General features: G+C 42.9%; 1 protein-coding gene across 1 annotated transcript in view; it reads left to right on the top strand.

The window, feature by feature from the left end:
- LOC124254531 (usherin-like) overlaps nt 1–20,873 on the top strand; it is a 133,108-nt gene extending 112,235 nt beyond the window's left edge. Inside the window, 11 exon segments of the mRNA XM_046688345.1 lie at nt 533–2,229; nt 2,231–3,533; nt 4,350–4,549; nt 5,251–5,346; nt 12,131–12,375; nt 13,823–14,043; nt 14,740–14,919; nt 16,129–16,218; nt 16,819–17,078; nt 17,662–17,850; nt 18,927–20,873. Coding sequence (XP_046544301.1) covers nt 533–2,229; nt 2,231–3,533; nt 4,350–4,549; nt 5,251–5,346; nt 12,131–12,375; nt 13,823–14,043; nt 14,740–14,919; nt 16,129–16,218; nt 16,819–17,078; nt 17,662–17,850; nt 18,927–19,010 — 4,565 coding nt within the window. The 3' untranslated portion in view covers nt 19,011–20,873.
- The last annotated feature ends 497 nt before the right edge of the window (nt 20,874–21,370 follow it).

Below are 21,370 nucleotides of genomic sequence, written 5' to 3'. Positions count from 1 at the left end.
TACGACCGGCAGATCCGTAAAACAAGAAATAAAATTGGTCAGGCCTTATCGTAAAGTTGTGTAAATATGAAGGAAATATTGTATGCATGTGTCAGATTTGTTATTATGATTGACTGGGTTGCACAAAAACTTGAGTATTAGGTTTTTAACACACATCTTTTGGTATACACTTTTACTGCCAGTTTTATAAAAAACAGGCCATTTTAACAGGCCATTTTAAAATTTTATGTATAGGAAAAACATCTTTCAATCAAAAGCATAAATTAATGCTTTCTGCTGATATTTTAGACATTTTAACAGGCCATTTTAAAATTTTATGTATAGGAAAAACATCTATCAATCAAAAGAATAAATTAATGCTTTCTGCTGATATTTGATGAAATTTCTCCATCAAATTATTGTGGTTTGATATGAAGTTAATATGTCTTATATTGGAAATGAAAGAAAAATGAAACAACAGAGTATATGAGTGACCTATTGCTTTTCCTTCATTAAAGAAAATACCATCATAAAAAGATGTCTTATGTCACAGGTGTGGATCCTCCAAAGGTTGTCATCATAGACTCTACAACAGTGCATCTCTACTGGAAACCTCCAACTACCCTGAATGGAGTTCTCCTAGGATACAAGGTCACCCGCATCGGTTTGTCTGGTGTCATCATCATATACAATGGTCACAACCTCAGCGTCGCAGACACCAACCTGACAGCAAGTGGCGTCTACTCCTACACTGTGGCGGCTCGCACCAGCGCTGGCGAAACAACCAGCTCCAACATCGCTGTCATCATGCCCCAGAGAACACCCCTGAACATCCCCCCTCCTCAGAGATTGAGGGTGCTTGGTGCCGATGAGATCTCTGTGTCGTGGGACCCGGTAATATCATCCGAGGGGATCATTGACCAGTACAGGGTGTTGCTAAATGTTGGTCAGAGCACCGAGGTGGAACAGGGTGTTGGAACGCAGACATCCATCATCGTGTCCAACCTTAAACCATACACAGAGTATGAAGTGCGTCTTCAGGCTTGTCTAGAGAATGTGCAGAATGGGTGCGGTACAAGCCCTGGTGTGATTGTCACAACACATGAAGCACCGCCCTTGAACCAGAAACCTCCATTGTTGCTTGCCCGGTCATCCGACGCTATCCTGATCTCATGGGAAGAACCAGGGAATCCAAATGGCCTGATCACAATGTACAGAATCTACCAGAGAAAGTATGGAACTCCCACTGAAATTCTCATTAACCAGGTTGATGGGTCCACTCGAACGTTCACTCATTCAGGAACAGATTTAACACCATACACTATATATGAATACAGGATAAAGGCTCTCAACGCACAGGGCGAGAGTCTGAGTGACTGGGCTCGGGTCAGAACATTAGAAGCACCTCCAGAGGAGCTCAGTGCTCCGTTTATTTCCACAATTGGCCCTTATGGCTTCTCTCTTCAATGGACACCTCCTTCAAAACCAAATGGTGTTCTCACCATGTATAAGATATTGTATAAAAGTGTGTCAGGAGACCCGACAATCCAGAACCCAACCAACTCTCTGACAGTGGAAGCTACCAAAACATTGACCTCCATCAGTGGGCTCCAACCCTTCACCGACTATGAAGTAAGTCTTCAAGCAGTGAACAAAGCCGGCAGCGTAACAAGCGGAGCAACACCAGTGAAAACTGCACAGACATCGCCTTCAGGATTAAGCGTCTTCCAGGTTGAGAAGATCATTAATGGACAAGCTGTCATTCTCAGGTGGGACATGCCAGCCAAACCCAATGGGGTGGTCACCAACTTCCGTATCTATGAAGTAGGATCTGATGTTGCCATATACCAGGGCTTGAACAGAGAGTTTGAATTCCGTCGACTCCTCCCTTACACCGAGTACCTAGTCCAACTAGAAGCATGCACTGTGGTAGGGTGTACTCTGGGTCAGAAGCAGACATTCACCACAGCCGAAGTAGCTCCAGCCAGCCAACCGCCGCCATCGCAATCCTTCGTCAACTCCACAAACGTCCTCATATCATGGAAACCAGCAGCCAATCCAAATGGGAAGATAGTATCCTATCAAGTCCTGAGACGTACGAATACCCCGACAGTTTCCCGTAGGAAGCGTGCCTTGAGTGACCCAACAGTTGTGTACATGACCACAGATACTGACAAGCCAGAGTATCAGTATATGGACTCGGATGTCCAACCCTACACCCAGTACCAGTACATGGTGAGGACCAGCAACTCCCAAGGGGTCTGTGGACTCACCCTGGCAAACAGTGTCAACTGATCAAGCTGCCCCTCAAGGAGTGGCTGCACCTAGTGTGGTCCATGTTGAAAATGATGTCAACTCTCTCCAGGTGAACTGGACTGCACCGATCAGTCCTAATGGTGTCATGCAGAGTTATCAGATCCAGAGAAACAGCAGCGTTCCACTCAGCTTCCCTGCAGCTACATCCTTCACGCATGTGGACACAGGTCTGGAGGCCTATACATATTACTCCTACACTGTCATTGCATGTTCCGGAGGAGGATGTACCACAAGTGATGCTACCATCATCCGGACCAAAGAAGCAGCTCCATTGCAGGTGCTCCCACCACAGCTGTCACCAATGGGTTCCACTACCCTACGGGCCGTATGGCAGACTCCTCAGATCACCAACGGAGAGGTCAGCAGTTATGAGCTGCTGATGGACAGAGTGTCTGTTTATCAGGGATTAGCTAAGGAATTTGTCATAGGGCAGCTGACTCCGTATCAGGAGTACAAGTTCATCCTTAAAGCCTGTACCAGTGGTGGATGTTCTCAAAGTACTGAAGTCTCTGCTAGACCAAATGATGCACCTCCGCTTGGAATGGAAACACCCATCTTGAGAGTCATGAGCTCCACATCAATAGAAGTATCCTGGAGTCAGCCCAATAACTCCAATGGAATCATCACATCATACGATGTCAAAAGAGAAGGCAGGCTTATATTCACCGACAGTCTTGTCACAGGAGCCTTACGAACAACCTACACAGATTACAGCTTGGAGCCAGGGACAGAGTATACATATATCGTCATTGCAAGGAACCGAAGGGGAAGTGTAGAAAGTCAACCTGCAAAAGCAAGGACATATTCCTCATCACCAACAGGTCTGAGTCCTCCAACCCTCCTTCCTATCTCCCCATCATCAATCCAAGCCACCTGGCAGCCCCCAATCAACCCCAATGGGGACATTATCAGCTACAAGCTCTACACAGGCACCGATAAGGTGTATGAAGGAGGCACCAGTCAGCTGACCTACACAATCCCAAACCTCCTCTTCTACACAGAGTACACAGTCAGGGTTGAGGCGTGCACACAGCGAGGGTGTGAGCTCAGTGGGGGCGTGACTGCCAGGACGATGGAGGCATTACCAGAGGAACAGGCAGCGCCGACATTGCTTGCACTGGCTAATGAACAGAGGGCTCACAGTGGGGTCTTAGTCACGTGGACACCACCAACGAAGCCTAATGGAGTGATAACCAGATACGAAGTGCTGAGACGGCGTGTTGTCACTGAGCCAGCAGGTGAGTTTGATAATACTTGAAATATCATGTATACATGTGTCCAGTCCTATAAAATAAGCTGGATTATATGTTTCACATACACTGGCTGGATTCCACAAAGCGATCATAGTGCTAGAGCAGTTGTAGTGAGAGAGAGAGTATCGTTTTATGCCACTTTTAGCAAAGTTCCAGCAATATCACGGTAGGGGGACAGCAGTGATGGGCTTCACACATTGTACCCATGTGGGGAATCAAACCCGGGTCTTCGAACGCTTTAACCATTAGGCCACCCCACCGCCCCCTAAGGCAATTGTAACTCCAGTGCATTAACACAGACTAATGACAATCGTACTCTTAAAATCCAGAAAGCAGATATAGCGCCAAGACTGTGTTAACTATGATATGTTTTATGGATCAAGACGGTCAAAGGGCTTTGTTCCCAAATGGGGTCATACTGCTAAAACGCTTGTAACCTCCATGTTAACACAGACTTACAAAACTTGTAGTGCTACAATCACTTTGAAGAATGTTTCACATATAAAAAGGCATAATTGTCTTAAAATATATATTGGTAGTTTTTTGGACTTCATATTGAGAAAATATTGCTCATTTGGCTAAAATGATTCAAAATTTGTTACTGATAAACGAGACCTTTGTTATTTTAAGTGATTGTAGTGCAAGAGCTGGTTTTAGGGAGAAATTACTAATTGAATTAAAATTCCTATTTACTAACGTTTTGATCACTTTAAAAGTTGTGTCCCAGTATATATTCCACATACTAGACCAGACTTGTTTAACATACCAGACCTAACAATGTCTCACATGTGATCTTTCTAGGCACGGTGTACGGGAACATTGTATCTGTATACAACAACACAGAGCTCCGGATGACTGACTCCGACCCACAGTTGAAGCCATTCGCCTCCTACCAGTACAGGGTCACCTCCTTCAACAGTGTGGGCGGGGCTGGTAGCATGTGGGCACTCGTTGTCACCAAGGAAGCCCCGCCCACCTTTGTGGCTCCTCCTACAGTAGATGTGAGTACCAGTGTACATAGATATAGAAGTGTTGGTATGAGTACAAAATAGGTAGCAGTCATATAGTGTTCATGTTCACTGATCCCTGCCAGGAATTATTCCCTGTTGAATTAAGTTTAATGCATTTAATGAAAATGTAGGGAGAAATTACGCAAAGGCCATAAAGAAACACTTGTATTTTAGGTAACCCGATTGATGCATATTTTTCATTTGTGACCCAAATGTATATATTCTACACCTTGTCAAAAACAAAACAAAAATAATGAAAAATACCTGAAGTGACATGGCTCTGTGACCCATGCACTGACACAAAAGTTGTTCCTTGGAAAAGCAGTCATCATTTCGAAAATGACAGTAGCAAGCTAGGAGGCAGTAATACTAGTGAAAACATACAGACACACATGCACAAACACACATTCATACACCTACACACACACACATACACACACATACATAAGCACACACACATCATTAAATATTGATGCCATGTGTAAATAAATTTGAAATAAAATATTCATTTTGCATTTGTGAAACTATTCAATCTCACCCAATAACATTTAATAAAAAAGTTGAATAACTTTTTCAAATGAAATTATGTTTTGAATGATGTTGTTTTCTTTAACATGATATTGTTTAAGGCTGTCATGGTTATGATTATCATGAACTTCAATACTGACTAATTACTCATGTCTCTGTTGCAGGGCACCACAGCAACCACAATCACAGTCACCATAACAGTACCACTGCAGCCTAATGGAGACATCCGGGAGTACAGCATTCTGGTTAATCGTACTGTGGTAGGTAGACTTCTTAAGCTACAGCCTCATTCTCTAATAATGCTTAGAATTAGCACATTCTTGGTTTATGGTCATTTCATAAACAGTGACATCTTTTTCTGATTATTTGAGACAATATAATTTATTTTTCCTTATCCTGACTCATGCTTATTGCTTGTCTCCTTCTCCTTGTGAATGATAGTGGAACACTTGAATCCCACTTTTGAAGCTCCCTTAAAAAAAGCGGACGTAAAATCACTCACCCAGTGTCACCTCCCTTACGCAGTTTTGGCGGGAAAACAGCTCCACCCAACCGCCATGTCTTCACTCTCTCCTTCTTCGCCCGAGTGGTCGGTTGAGAGAGCGCCTGGGTCCCCAACACGGCACTATATCCTTTTCTAATTTAGGCCTGATTACTAAATTAGCTTATAAGGCTTTAGGAAGCATTTATCTACAATATGGTTTGAAATATTTTGTCAAATTTGTCTGTTTATTCACGTTTTTACGTGATTGTTCAGATTGTTTATATTTGATGAAAACTTGCATTTTTGCAGGTACAGGTTGTCTGCTGCTGATCCGCACGAACTATGTCCTAATTGCACTTCTACGTGCTTTTCCAGCTTTCGCTGTCAAATTTGTCAGCACCTGTCTGATTTTGAATTTAACAATTATTTATATTCTCTGCTTAGACGTATGCAAAGGACAAGTCCAGACGGCAGTTGCAAGTCATGTCTAAACCGGCTGAGTCTGCTGAGAACCGTCTGTTGGTGTCTGATGGAGATACACCATTCCAGTGATCTACCGGGGGCGTCTGCGGAGGATGTTGCTGTGATAGACGGCAGCGCTGGCTCCAGGAAGAGGTCATCTACATCTGAGAATTCCTCATCGCAGTCTAAGAAAACCAGGGCATCGTCTTCCCAGAGGAAGAAGTCATCTGTAGTTAAGACTTCGTCAAGTCTTCCCATGGGGCAACGCAGAAGACGAGGTCCTTCTCTGCAGAGATCGTCCCTCCTGAGGAAGTAGATGTCTACGATGAGCCTCCCATCCTCATCCCTGAGATCACAGCTAAGAAGAAGACGAGGGCATCTTCTACTGTGACGGCAGCAGTCATCTCAACGCAGTCAGATGATCTATCGACGCAGACATCGGGGTCCAGAGAGGTGTAGCGGTCCTTGGAGGAAGCCTCATCACTCTCAGATGCGTCATCCCTGCAGCAGCAGTCATCGCAGAATTTCAACCCGGCATCTTCATGCAGCAGTTCACCCAGCAGATGTTGGACCTGATGGAACGACGGTTCGCGCAGGAGAGGGCTGCTACGAAGACCCCATCAACGACGAGCCTGCATGAAGGACAGCCAGTCTGCACATCACGTCCCGTTGAAGTCAGCAGCCTGCATGAAGGAACAACCCTGCATGACGAATCCCGCACTCGACGTTCGTCTACGGCGACTTCATGAGCCTGGCAGCTACCAACAAGGAGCCTGCAGTAGATGTCCCTGAGGAACCTTCACGTAGGAGAAGAAGCAGACGTTCACCGAATCAACGCAGATCTTCCTTCACCTCAGATGCCGACAGTCATCAGGAATCTGCACGCAGGAGCTCCACATCACTGAGAAGAGAGTCTACACCTTCACGAAGGCGCAGAGATTCATCTCAAGACTCCAACCCTCATCAGAGCCGCTCACCTGCGCGCAGGTCTTCAGGAAGGTCTTCAAGAATGTCTACGTCTCCACGCAGGTCTCCATGAAGGTCTCCATGCAGATCTCTACACAGCAGGTTGCCAGGCAGATCATGACGCAGGTCTCCACGCAGAGTGGAAACCTGCGTGAAAGAAGAAGCCTGCGGGAAGTAACCTGCATGAAGAAGGAAGTCTGCGTGAAGGATCACGCACTTGACGGTCATCACCTGCAGTTTCCAGAGATCTGAACAACTTCAACAATGAGGGATGCAGAGATGTACGGAAGGTCAAGAAACTTTCATCACGGAGGAAATAATCTTCGGACCATCCCACTTCACGCTCAGACAGAGGTTGTGAGCCTCAAGGGGTCAAGAGGGGAAGAGTCTTGTCCGAGATTCATCACCAAGGTTCAGGTCGTCGTCAGGGAGGTCTTCAGGCTGATCTCCAGGAAGGGATTCACATCGTTGAGGATCTTCAGAACAAGATATGTCTACATCAGAAGATGGTATTGGGATTAACTGCACACAAGCACTCCTCGGGACTGAGAACCTACACCTTCACGAAGGTTAGAGATGCATCTTAAGAATCCAGGAGGGACTCATGTCCATATAGAGATCATTCACCTGCATGCAGATCTTCAGGCAGTCACGTTGTCATGGTTCAGAGCTAACGACTTGATAGATAATAGCGGAGAATCTCAGCGCAGCCTTGGTAAGGCTATGAAGTTCCACAGTCAACATATCCCCGACGTCCAAGCCAGGGAATTCCCGCTACTTCACATGGAACCCTTCATGAAGGCTCCAGAGATTGATGTGAACTACAAGATCATCAACGACTCCCGTTGTAGAACTTACACTGAAGCTGCAAGTATCAACTCTACAAGAATCTTTGTGTATTCAACACAAAGGGGGTATTTTATGGCGCTTCATTGAGACCGATGAATACAGTCTACAAGTAACAGCGTTAAGCAAGTATTGAATTTCAGCTGATCATCTGTATAAGATGACGACTGCATTATCTTCAGGAACGAAATAGCAGTCACAGCAGCCTGGGAGACAGTCTACCTACATCGGAATTACGCGGCGAAATCCTTCGCCGTTTGCCATTCAGCCCTCTATACACGTGTTCACTCGTGTAACTCCGGGAGGTTATGGACAAGGCCGATTGTTGATGAAGAAATCAACGACTGCACAAGATTCTACAAGGATCTTTTTCCTGCAACACCGGTGACGTCACATTGCAGGAATCTGAGAGAAATCAAAATGCTGCATTTTGATTGGTCCATGAGAGAAGCAGAAGTAGGACCTCGTTCACGTGTCAGGAAGTCGTCTACAGTTGTAAACAACTTTTCAACGTGGGAGGAGGGCTCCATTTATAGTCCAGTTAGCAGGGTACAGCATGATTTGACTGTCTTCACGGGTTTTAGGGACTTTCCCTGGCAGCAGATTGAAGACTGTTTATCCGGCGAATTGCAGCAACATACGTTTGATGAATTCTGCTCGCGGCAGCCAGTCTACTATATATACACTTCACAACGATGGCAGTCCCAGATCCGGATATTGCTTCGCTTCCATTACGGACATGGCAAGGGTTCCACTGTCTACTTACTTACAACGTAGAACATGAGCAGATTTCTGGGAAAATGTTTCATCTCACCACAGAATCACATGGTCGTCTCAGAGGATCGTTGGGTCTAGATACAAGCCATCGTATCTCAAGCACTACTCTCTCTGTTACCACTACAAAGTTGGCAGAGCCTACTCGGTCTTCTCACGTCAGCACAAGACATGACTCGCAGAGGAAGACTACAATTGCGCCCACTACAAGTGTTCGTGAATGCCCATCTCAACAGTCTGGACTCCTTCGGACTACCGGACGGATTGAAACCATATCTTCTAGGGTGGACTTGGAAGTCAAATGTTTGCGGAGAAACCTATTTATCAGAAACGGAGTGCAACATTCATCTCTACGTAAATGCATCACTTCGAGGCTGGGGAGCTCACCTCGACAATGAAGTGGCAGTAGAGAAATGGTCGAGTCAGGAGCAGTCTGCATATCAACATGCTCGAGATGAAAGCAGTAGTAAACACCTTACTACACTGGTCCAGCATACTAAGGAACGCACAACTGATGATCCACATGGACAACTCCACAGTGGCATTCTACATCAACAAACAAGGATCAACAAGGTCAAGAAATCTTCTAGGCCTCAGCTTTCATCTGTTCAGCATAATAGACGACCTGAACATCTACATAAGAGCATGCCACATTCCCGGAGCCAAGAATGTGATAGCAGACGCCCTATCTCGTCCAACACAACCATCCCTGACGGAATGGATGCTACATCCAGAAGCCTTCAGATGCATCATACAGACGATAAGATTTCCGCTAATAGACCTGTTTGCAACAAAGTTCAACAAACAGCTACCAACATTCATCTCTCCTATTCCTGATCCACAAGCATGGGCAACAGATGCTCTAAGCATCTCCTGGGAAGGACTAAACGCATACGCGTTTCCACCTCCAGCTCTAATACCGCAGGTGTGGCAGAAAATCAAGCAGACGAGGGAGAATGTGGTTTCCTATTCTCATACAAGAACTCGGAAGTCCAAAACTGCAACTCCCAGAGTGGCCGAACCTACTGATACATCCGCACACCAAGCAAGCACACGGGAACCCCACAGTGTTCCAGCTACACGCATGGAGTGTATCAAGACTTGCTTGACGAAAAGAGGATACTCCGCCACAGCAGCGAAAGCAGTCACACTAGCTTTACGCAGATCTGCCTGCAACTTGTACGATGACAAGTGGTAGAGTTTTGAGAGACATGCACTGAGGAAGGGCTTCACAGCGATGAAGGCAACACATCCTCAAGTGGCGGAATACCTTTGTCATCTAAGACAAACGAGGCGGTTAAAAGGTTCAACACTCTCTACATACCTAGCGGTCCTCAGCACAGTTATCGAGATAAATACGGGGGTTAAGCTGACTAAAGTACCAGAGATACTGGCCCAAATACGCTCCTTCAAGTTGGAAGACCAACAAAGAAGTTTAAAGCGCCTGTTTGGGATCACAACGTAGTCTTGCAGCATCTCACCAGTGACGCTTATGAACCACTAGAAAGGACATCCAACGAGTTTTCTAACACAGAAAACTCTCTTCCTGATCGCCTCGGCAACAGCAGCACGGATGTCAGAAATACATGCTCTGGACTTCGAACGAACACGATTTGATGCGCATCGCAACATCGTACATCTGGGATTGAGATGGGACTTCATAGCAAAGAACCAACTGCCAGGTCAACCGGACAGACAGTTCCACATCCCAGCACCATCGACAGTCCTTGGGCTACAGGATATCCAGGACCTATCCTTATGCCCAGTCAGAGCATTGAAAGTCTACCTACAAAGGTCTAAGACACAGATGTCTCAATGCGTCTTTTCATATCAATCTGGATGAGAACCGTCATCTTAAGGGCCTACAAAGCAGCAAGACTTGAGCCTCCACGAGCCTCCAACTCTCATTAAGTCCAGAGCTCTGGTGTCAACACTCGCTCTGCATGGAAACTGCTCCATCTTGACGATAATGGAGGGCTGCTTTTGGAAGCCTGAGGGTGTTTGCCAACCACTACTTCAGAGACGTCGCTACCGAGGACTTCTCCGGCATTCACCAGTTTGGGCCTCTTGTTGTAGCACAACAACTGACGGTTCCACAAAGGCGCTGAGGAGGATCTCACCCTTTTATCACGTGACTTGCAAAAGCCAAACCCTCTGGAGAGCTAGAGCTTTAGAGTCCATGCACCTAGTCTAGGACAGACCAGCATGAGTGACAGACCCTGTACTTGTAAAGGACTTACTCATACATGAAGAAGGGTCGCTTCTCCACTTGATGCGAGCATCAAGAGATGGAGTTGCATAAATCCACACATAATGTCAGCAGAAGATGCTTCCAGCAGGTCTGACAAGTTGTGGTCCCCCCAGACTCATCAGAGGAAGCTGGAAGAAAGGATCAGCAGCAGCAGCAGTGCCATCAGAAGTTCCCATGGGGGGTATGCAGGACGTAAATCATCAGCTAGGAATCCAGAAGTGGCTTGACCCACCACCGACTCTGTTGGATTCTACAAGCAATAAGCATGAGTCAGGATAAGCAAAAATATTTGAATTTTCTGAATAAAATTGATATTTTATACTTATCCTGACTCATGAGGTGAACCCTCCCAACCTCCCCTCAAGGCACTCTGGATTTCCCAGTAAATCCGGGTGTCGGGCTTGAACATACGGAGAGAGTGAAGACATGGCGGTTGGGTGGCGCTATTTTCCCGCCAAAACTGCGTATGGGAGGTGACACTGGGTGAGTGATTTTACGTCCGCTTTTTTTTAAGGGAGCTTCAAAAGGGGGATTCAAGTGTTACACTATCATTAGCAAGGAGAAGGAGGCAAGCAATAAGTCAGGATAAGTATAAAATATCAATTTTATTCAGAAAATTACATATGTATTCCAGTAGGATGTTTATCAGCAAGGTGATTTTTTCCACTTCATTTTTCTTAACTGATATTAGTTATTTATATCCATGAGACTTCTCTAATTCAAGATATTTTTCAAGACCACCAGAGTGGAAGACATTTGGCCCAATATTTGACCCCCACTTATCTTGAGCAGTGGATAACTAAGATAGGTTTTGTCTCAGGAATTTTCTGGCAGATAATTTTTGAACATCAAACTTAGTTGCTTTGTTTAACAGTGGGTTTGAGAGACGTGAAAAGACTAAACAAATTTGAAATAGCTGCTGAATTTCTTTTATCTATTGTGCTGTGTGTTGTATGCAAATCTACAGTTTTCAAAAGCCTCAGCATTTGGAGAATATGTTTGTTTGGTGTGTAAAGCCGAACTCGGCAATATTCAAGCCATGTGGCGGCATTCTGTAAATAATCAAGTCTAGACCAGAAAATTCATTGATCACAGTCATGAGCATCAATCTACGCAAATGGGATATAATGACATGTGTCAACCAAGTCAGCAAGCCTCATCAGCCAATCCTGTTAGTCACTTGGGTTGCTGAAGATTCTTATCCAGATCTTCACAGGTTTGTAAATATGAAAATTTCACGAAATTAATTTCCTTTGTTCAGGAATCATCAGGAGTGACTCTACAGCAGACGGCTGGAAATGCTCGACCATTGTCACCTTTCACGACCTACCTGGTGCAGGTGCGTGCTTGTACAAGTGGCGGCTGCACAGACAGTGCAGGGATCAAGGTCATGACAACAACGGCTAAGCCTAGTGGACTGGCCCCGGTGGTAGTGGCTGGGAAAACAAGCACCAGTGTGACTCTCAACTGGGAGCCACCCCAGAAGCCAAACGGACATATACAGAGGTGAGCACTATCAGAACTGTAGGAGGGGCGGCCTATGTTTGTCTGGTGTTGTATAAAGGATGAAGAATCAGGAAATTAAATCTTCATTTTTGAAAATGGGCACATACATGAACGCCATAATGGAAAAACTCCAGAGTTATCCCCCTTTTACCCAAGGGTATGCATAACCAATTAGGAGTTATCTCCCTTAGACCATTACCTCACCAGGGCAGACGACATAATGCTTGGATTCTGAATTCAAATGCTGTGACCTAATCTCAAAGTTAATTTTATGGTAGATGAAAAGAAACCTCACAATGTTTTTGTAAGATGCTAACATCTGGAATACACTCTTAGATACAGATCAAAGTTATTTATTGTTAACACTGATGACAATGTTACATCTACCAGTTTCACTAGTCCTGAGAGTATAGCTTGTCATGCCTGAACAAAACAGAAATATATACTAGGTCTACATTTCCTATCAGCATGGTCAGTTATATTCAATTTCAGTTTGAAACAAAGTTTTAAACATGAAAAACTGTTTCAGATTTCAAAAGTTCTCAAAAGCTACTGGACACTGGGGAACTAACATAACAATTTAATAGTCTTGTGCTAGTGGATTTGTGTGAAGTAAAAGACTTAACTACAACATTAAATTAGGCAACTCTATTCAGTTATATAGAAGGAATTATATATACAAGCACTATGACCAGTAGGAGTCATCGGGAAGAATTACTTCCCTTGACATGACAACATATGACATGTAACATATGTTATCTTACCTCACACCTAAATGTCGCTTTCTGATTGGCTGAGCACTCTTCTATTATTTTCAATGTACCCGGCTGTCAATGGAAACTCATTTGGTACTTCGTGGTAGTAATTCTTTATCTCGAATAACATTGAATCGCGTATGATGTACGCAAATTACCGATGTTTTGCGAAATGCAAATCAATGGAAGGGAGATAACTCTAAATCTGTTTTTCTTGTCAGCAAAATCTAGCGATGACTACAAAAGGATTTGTACCCATGCTTCAAACAATTCAAAATTAACAATAAGGTTGTTAACATAACATTAACAAACATCGAGGATACATCAACCTATGCCCCCCTCGTGACCAGTGAACAACTTATATTATATTTGGGATTACACTTCCTCAGTAAAGTACAGATTCTTGTACTTATGTTGAGTAGAGTCCCATCCAGGATTCGAACCCATACTCTCAGAGTATGGCACCTAATTGCATTACATAGCAAATAGTCTGTCTCACAGTCCCTGAACCACATTATTTTCCAGATTTCCATCAGGTCCAGGAATCTCCCATCTCACTGGGGCTCCTTTTCAATTTAAATGGGTTTATTGTAACGATCAAAATTATATATATTCAGAGATTAAGTGTTAGTCTACATGCCAAGCAATACTCTGTTTTACTGTCTTGTCATGGGAGATTGTTGATGTTTCAGATACCTGTTGTATCAGCGTACAGCATGTCCCCCAACTGACCAACCGTTCGACCAGACCTGTAGGACAGGGGATGTCCAGGAGGTGTACGCTGGCCTTGACCTGTTTGCTTCTTCCCGTGACCTCTCACCCTACACAAACTACGAGTACCAGATACAGGCTGAGAATGAAGCAGGAGGGGTGGACTTCCCTCAGTGGGTGTCCACCATCACAGAGCCAGCAAGTAGGTGGCAGTATTGGAATCAAGGAATTTAACCAGTCCTGTTAAAGTGGCTCTTGTGTGTATATTTAAAAAGGAGTGACAGTGGCGTCAACTTAGCCAGAATGTTACTGATGACATTTGGTGATTCCAACCTTTATAGAATATGTAAAATCGATGCTCATAATGTTGATCACTGGATTGTCTGGTCCAGACTCAGTTATTTACAGACAGCTGCCGTACTGCAGAAATTGCTGATCGCAGCATCAAACAACTAACACACATATGCATATGTCATATGACTGCTGCAAAACAGTAGTGAACACGTTATGAAGAAATTGTAAAGAGAAAATGGATGCCATGAAAAATAAGTTGCGTGCAGGTGCCTGTAGCGTGGGGATTGGAATCATTTCTTGTCTGTTATATGAAACTTTTACTAACAATCAACTTGAGCTTTGCTAACAATTTACATTTTTTTAAAATCTTAATCATTTGTAATTTGCGTGTTTATATATAAGAATTCTAAAACTTACACCTAATGTTAATGAGTGTGAATGAGCTTTGAAAAGTACGGAAGTGGTGTTCCATCTTTAGGGTGGAGAAAAGCCCAAAGTAATGAAGGTCTTATAGAGAACTATAGCATAACCCAAACCACTGTTATGATGCTAACTAAGCAAAGAATATTATCTAGCAAATCTTCACCTTCATATTATGTTGCAGTACCAGTATATGTGGCCTTCCCAAGACTGTCTACCAACAACACCAAGGCAGTCATTGATTGGACGGGCAGCTTTCAGCTCAACAGTCGCTTAAGGGAATACATCGTAATGACTGACGGGAAGGTAGTGTTCCGTGGAATCAGCACTAGCCATGGCGTAGAGAGGGAGACTAAGAAACAAGGTATGGAATATTGCTTCAACTTAAGTTGCAGAATATATATTTCACACTCTGAAGTTTTAGAAGCTTTTCTGTTGTGGAATCTGTTGAAAGAGTACTGGAGTTTCCACTCCATTCATTGATCACGTGACAAAAGTGAGTGAGTGAGTATGGTTTTACACCGTTTTTAGCAATATTCCAGCAATATCACAGCGGGGGACACCAGAAATGGGCTTCACACATTGTACTCAAGTGGGGAATCAAACCCGGGTCTTCAGTGTGATGAGCTAACACTTTAACCCCTAGGCTACTAAACAGCCCCCACATGACGAAAGAGATGCTAAAGAACAAAATAGTTACTGTCAAATTCATTGTCGAGTATATCATGGTAACATCTTGATAAGTACACAAAATATATATACCCTGATTGCCAGCTGGTTACTGTCACAGAGTCAAGTGGTGGGCAGACAAGTTGCAATGCTCTCATCTAGGTTGTGCCAGGTCTGCCACAAACAGGGGGCTATGTGCAAGGAAAGCATGTCCTGAGTCACATCATTAACAAAACACTGGATTGAGTGAGTTAGTTTAGTTTTACGCCACACTCAGCAATATTCCAGCTATATGGTGGCGGTCTGTAAATAATTGAGTGTAAACGTGTGGAAACAACCCCAGTTTAGAGGATACTTGCCCATGAAAGGTAGGTGAATATCGAAGTTCTTTGCAAAGATCGAGTAAAAAGGGTAATTTTGCTTGTTGGAACCATGAAATTATATCGAGATATCCGAATTATCGAGACATCCATTTCGAGTTAAAAGAGCTTGATTAATGATAAATTATGAAGGATTTTGCCGGAACCGAGACGTTATATCGAGACAACCGAGTTATCAGAGTTCGACACAACAGTGCTCGACTGTATATGTCCTAGGGGAAAATGACCTGTCCACAGGTTGGTATATTTTATATCCATCGGAATCACATCAAGGAATGTTTTACGTAAAACCTACCAAACAAAAGAAAGTATATACTTGGAAAATGAATTTGATCAAAGCATTACAAACATCAAAACATTACCAGAAACGGTAAGGTCCAAAACATAACTATAATACCGTGCCAACTTCATTGGTGGATATTTTCTTTCCCCAGTAGTTTATATGGGCATGTGTATCCTTGTGTGAGGATTGTATTTATATGCGTCTGCTCATCTCACCGACACTGTTTCTGGGCCTGTTTCAGTAATCAATTTCATCGTCCAGGCCGTGACTGAGACAGGACAGGCTGAGACTCCCTCAGTTGTGTTTGATCCCAGTGCTATTGGAAATGTTGGTAAGTCACCATCGTGTTGTTGGAAATGTTGGTAAGTCACCATCGTGTTGTAGGAAATGTTGGTAAGTCACCATCGTGTTGTAGGAAATGTTGGTAAGTCACCATCGTGTTGGTAAGTCACCATCGTGTTCTAGAAATGTTGGTAAGTCACCATCTTGTTGTAGGAAATGTTGGTGAGTCACCATCGTGTTGTAGGAAATGTTGGTAAGTCACTATCATATTGTAGGAAATGTTGGTAAGTCACCATCGTACTGTAGGAAATGTTGGTACGTCACCATAATGTTGTAGGATGTGTTGGTAAGTCACCATCGTGTTGAAGGAAATGTTGGTAAGTCACTGACTTGAGTTGGTAAGTCACGACATGTTGGTAAGTCACTGACTTGAGTTGGTAAGTCACGAGGAAATATGTAAGATATATACCAATGTTGTTGGGGGGTTTTCAACTAATACCCCACTGAGGAAGACAAAACATTTATCAACCATTCAATTTTAATGTTATGGTTCTATATCACAGTGGATTAAAGTGTCTGAAATGGGCATTATGATGAAATGTAGTCTCTTCAACATTGCCTGATCATTGTCCTTGACCTTGTACCTCAGGCACCACTCTACCACCTGACCCCGCCCAGACAGACAAGGTCGTGACAGAGCTACCGTTCTACCAGGAGATCTGGTTCATCATCATCATGGTCTTCCTGGGACTCTTCCTCATCTTCCTCGTCCTCTTCATCTGCGTGAAGTCATTCGGAGGTCGGAAGGCTTATGTGAGAGAGAGGGCGCCCCTCCACAGCCGAGTTCAGAAACCACTGACAACAAGACCCTACTACATTGATGCCTCAAATGGCAGCGTCTTAGAATCGGTAAGTTATGTCATTATGCATTCACTACAAATGAAGTTAACGGTAAGTTCTTTTGCAAGGACTCATTTAGCCTTCACTCCAGGATTGATCTGAAACTACCTAATGGCCATTGATTACCGAACTAATCTTTCAAATATAAAATTTAACGTTTCATCAGCATTATTTCAGCCATAAAGGAGCGATTATAGAGCTGGTGGTGTTATTCTAAGTGTGTCTCAATGTGCTGGCACCTTGGTATCCAGGAAAGGACAATTTTATCCAAAATATACATTTATATTTCTAGGGAATATGATATGTACGGTATGTTTATATTAGTTCCAAAAAGAATTTTTAGGAGAACAATTTTACACTCTTTAGTTGTGATTATTTCTAAAACTGCTTGTTACTGAAACAAAAACAAAATTGTTAATATTCCTTAGTTTGTGGTATTTCTGAAACTCTACCCATTTGCATGATCAAGTTATGGATAATTTCCAACATTATTACACTGATATTTTCATCCAGTCGGTCTCCATGTCAGTCACCATATTGTCTGCTGTATAGATGTTTCAAGATATCTAAGTTGTTATATGTTTGTTTTCAGGACTTTCAAGTCCGCAACCCAAGTCGTACCGAGAATGTAGCATCTTACCAGGGCCCAGACATGGGTGTCATCAACCCTGCATTCCTTCATCCTACAAACGAGCGGTATTCCTTCGACAAACTCTCTCACTCCTCCAAAACAGAAGAGGAGGAGGATGTTTACTGGGACAAGAACTTTGACAGTGGATGGGTGAGTCTGATGTATGAGTTAAATGGCAGGCCCTAGATTTTTTAAGCTCTCTTAGTGCTAAGATAGTCGTAAGTTAATGTTAAAGTATGGCACTTACGACTGTCTTAGCTCTAAGAGAGCTTCGAAAATCTAGTTTGAGGTGAGGTGAAATGGCGTTTACGTCATACTTAAGAATATTTCGCTCATATGACAATGTGCATGCATGTGTATGTGTGGCTGCTTGTACTAGCCCTGACTTAAGCTGGTTTTATAGTGCTAGCTCACTGAGATACCATGCCACAGTTAAGCATGAATACCCCACTCAGACACATAATACTGACTCCGAGCCGACCAGTCCTGTTTTACCTATTAATGCCGAGCGCTAGGCAGGGAATAACAAGTACCATATTTTAACGTCTTTTGGTATGGTGCGGCCGGGGATCGAACCCGCAACATTCTGCTCTCCAGGAAGACACTCTATCCACTACACCACGGAGGCGCTCTGCTTGTCCAAGAAGCCACAAAGGCTAAATGTTTCGAGTTCAAGTTCACAGGGTATCCACAGGTCAGCGCATACAGAGTGAAAGATCGTTGTAACCAGCATCACTTCTGTACTAGATTCATGAAGAGCAAGGTTGAAATGGGTCTTCAGCATCCAGCTTGTGAGCTGTGCCGAGTTAGTTGATGGATTTTATTATATCAATGGTATTGATCGATACTCAAGATCTCCATCACAGGATTTTCTGATCCAGATTTCTACATACCTCCATGCCGGGCCATCAATTGTCCTTAAGCAATCTTCTCAGTGATCTGTCATCTCCACACACAATGTTACTGAATAAGCCCAACAATGTTGAGAGTTTTTAATACTTGATGGTGGTGGTATTTTATTTTCATATTAAAAATATTTTTCGAACCAAAACAAGAGAAGCACGTTGCCAACCTTTGAACGCTTCGCTCGCATACTGAAAGACTGGTAATTTTTCTTTGTTGCGCAACCCTATTTGCACTACAGTTTGCCTGTGTTCCAACTGATTGTACTTATACAGTTGTATCTTCAAAGGGCAAGTAATAAATATGTGTTTTCTGTATTGCAGTATGACGAGGATGCAGAAAGTCTGAATGGACCTGCGTACAGCTATACCCGGGAACAGACAGTGTTTACAGACACACATCTATGATGAACCACACCTACAGCAGCATCAACCATTAACGCCACCACATCGGTGGTCGGGGAACCAAGTGGGGAAATATTGGTGCATAAGTCACATGTACAATAATCTACCCATTGTCATCATATTGTAAATGGCTTAGCCAAGGCATCCAAGATTTTATGAATTGAAACATCAACATGATAAATATGCCATTTTCAAATAATACATGATTAGTCAACAATATGTAGTAACAATATGACACTGGGAATAATATGGACTTATAAGCAGAGGGTATTTTCTATTTTGAACAGGTGTGGCGAAATATGTTCGAACAAAATTTAAGGTTAACACAAGGGACCATATTTTTCATTTGACTGATCTCTACTTACATATTCTGATTGTTTGACACTGCCCATAGTGCCACTTATGTCTGTATTATTTTCATATGAATAGATATAATTAAGACTTCTGAGGCAAGGGCTGCAGCTTGGGACAATTTGTGTACATGTATTATTTTTTGTAAAAACTATGCTCCTGGCTAAAATATGGATGACAGTACTATCTGTGAATAGTCATTGCTGATCTAGTGAAGAAGGCAGAGGTACGTCAGTCACACAATATCAATGATTCCTTGTGGGTAGATACCTGATACCTGATACCTGATACCTGATAGCTGATGATGATGATGATGGAAATGACAGATTGGGTGATGGACGGAATGCCCTTGTTTGGAACTGGTCATTTGGTACAGGGGAGATTGGTGGGTTGAGGTCATGATACAAATGACAGCAATAGGTGTTAATAATAATAACAATAATAATAATATATTTATAAAGCACCTAATATCCACTGTAGAGATGCTCAGTGGCGATGCGACAACATTGGGGAAGGAATAGTTCATATAGGTTTTACAGAAAGGCAGCAGTGAACAGAAGTGTTTCTGATTTCCGTTGGAAGAGAGTTCCACAGTTGAGGGCTGGCAAAGAAGGCATGGTCAGACAGTTGGTTTGGAGATCTGTCTTGGGTGAGGAGCGAGTCTGGGGAGGATTGATGACAACTTTCATGGAGTGTAGGGGTATAAAGACCCAGTTCTTATTTTTTTTAAATTAAATAAATGTAAAGTTGAACTCTACACAAAGACTCATATTTTATTATGGAGAAATGGAGGGCGTTATAAAAAAATAGTTACCTGAAATGGGTCTCAAAGGGTCATAACTGTAAATATGAAGCAGTCCTGAGACCAATCCACCTTCCTCCACCACTGTAATGAATGACCAGTCCTCACGCTCATCAGTTCCATCCATCTTTGATATAACTTATTTTTTACAAGGGCATGTGCAATAAAGTATTTTGTATCGCATGTATTGTCAATACCGGTACTAATGTGATAACTGGTGTATCGACTGTGTAGCCAGTGAAGTCAAACAAGAGGTTGGTATTCTTTTGTAAATAGTAGTCATGTACAGTGTCTCAAAGTCATGTGGCAGTACATTTTCTCTGTCCATCTTAGACTGCAGCATTATTGCATCTAGGAATTCCCACTTTCTGTCTGTCACTACTAGTAATATAGAATGAACACAGTTCATATTTGTTGGAAATGGTTTTCTGTACATATAACATATAATTCTCTGTGATTCACAACATCTGTGGAAACCATTGTTCTCCAACACAAACTATGATGATAGCTTCTGCACATCCTTCAGAAGGAATCTGTTACAAATGAGATGGGGAGTATCACAGTACACAGCATCAGAAAGGGGTGACTTCCATCTGCGTGATTCCTGTAAAGGATACTTTTGTGAAATATACCAAGTTATCTGATAATCATACACTTCTGGATACCCTAACCCTTTTAACCATAACCTGACACCTTTGCAGATACCAAGCCATTTAAGAATCTCAGATACTGGTAATTGATATGCATCCTCTTTTGGTGCCATGTCAGTGATAACCAGTCACTACTTGTTTAATATTATTCTGAGAGCAGATGTCTCTGTTTCTTGTTTTAACTTCAGTTTCATGTCATACAAAAACAATCACAACTAATTATTTTTGATTTTGTATTATTTATTTCATATCACATCAGTAAAATTATGTCCGTGTTTGTACTTACAGAGAATAGTACCTGTCAACTTTGTACAATATTTTGCAATAAAATAAGTTTCAGTACTTCATCCATTGTTGTATTTGTGACAGTGAAATGGCACTGATATGTTAGTGAATGAATTACCGAGTTTTATTTAACACAGCTTTTAACAATATTCAGCTAAGAATACCAGAAAATGGGCTTCATGAATTGTACCCATATGGGGAATTGAACCTGGGTGTTCAGTATGACAAGAAACACTTTAACCACAAGGCTACAGCTTGTTCAGCTTGACCTGATC

Source organism: Haliotis rubra, unplaced genomic scaffold, assembly GCF_003918875.1.
Source record: "Haliotis rubra isolate DU_JTF1 unplaced genomic scaffold, ASM391887v1 Scf574, whole genome shotgun sequence".
In the NCBI taxonomy this organism is placed as follows: domain Eukaryota; kingdom Metazoa; phylum Mollusca; class Gastropoda; order Lepetellida; family Haliotidae; genus Haliotis; species Haliotis rubra.
The sequence above is the reverse complement of the archived record's forward strand: the minus strand, read 5'-3'. Positions and strand labels throughout refer to the sequence as shown.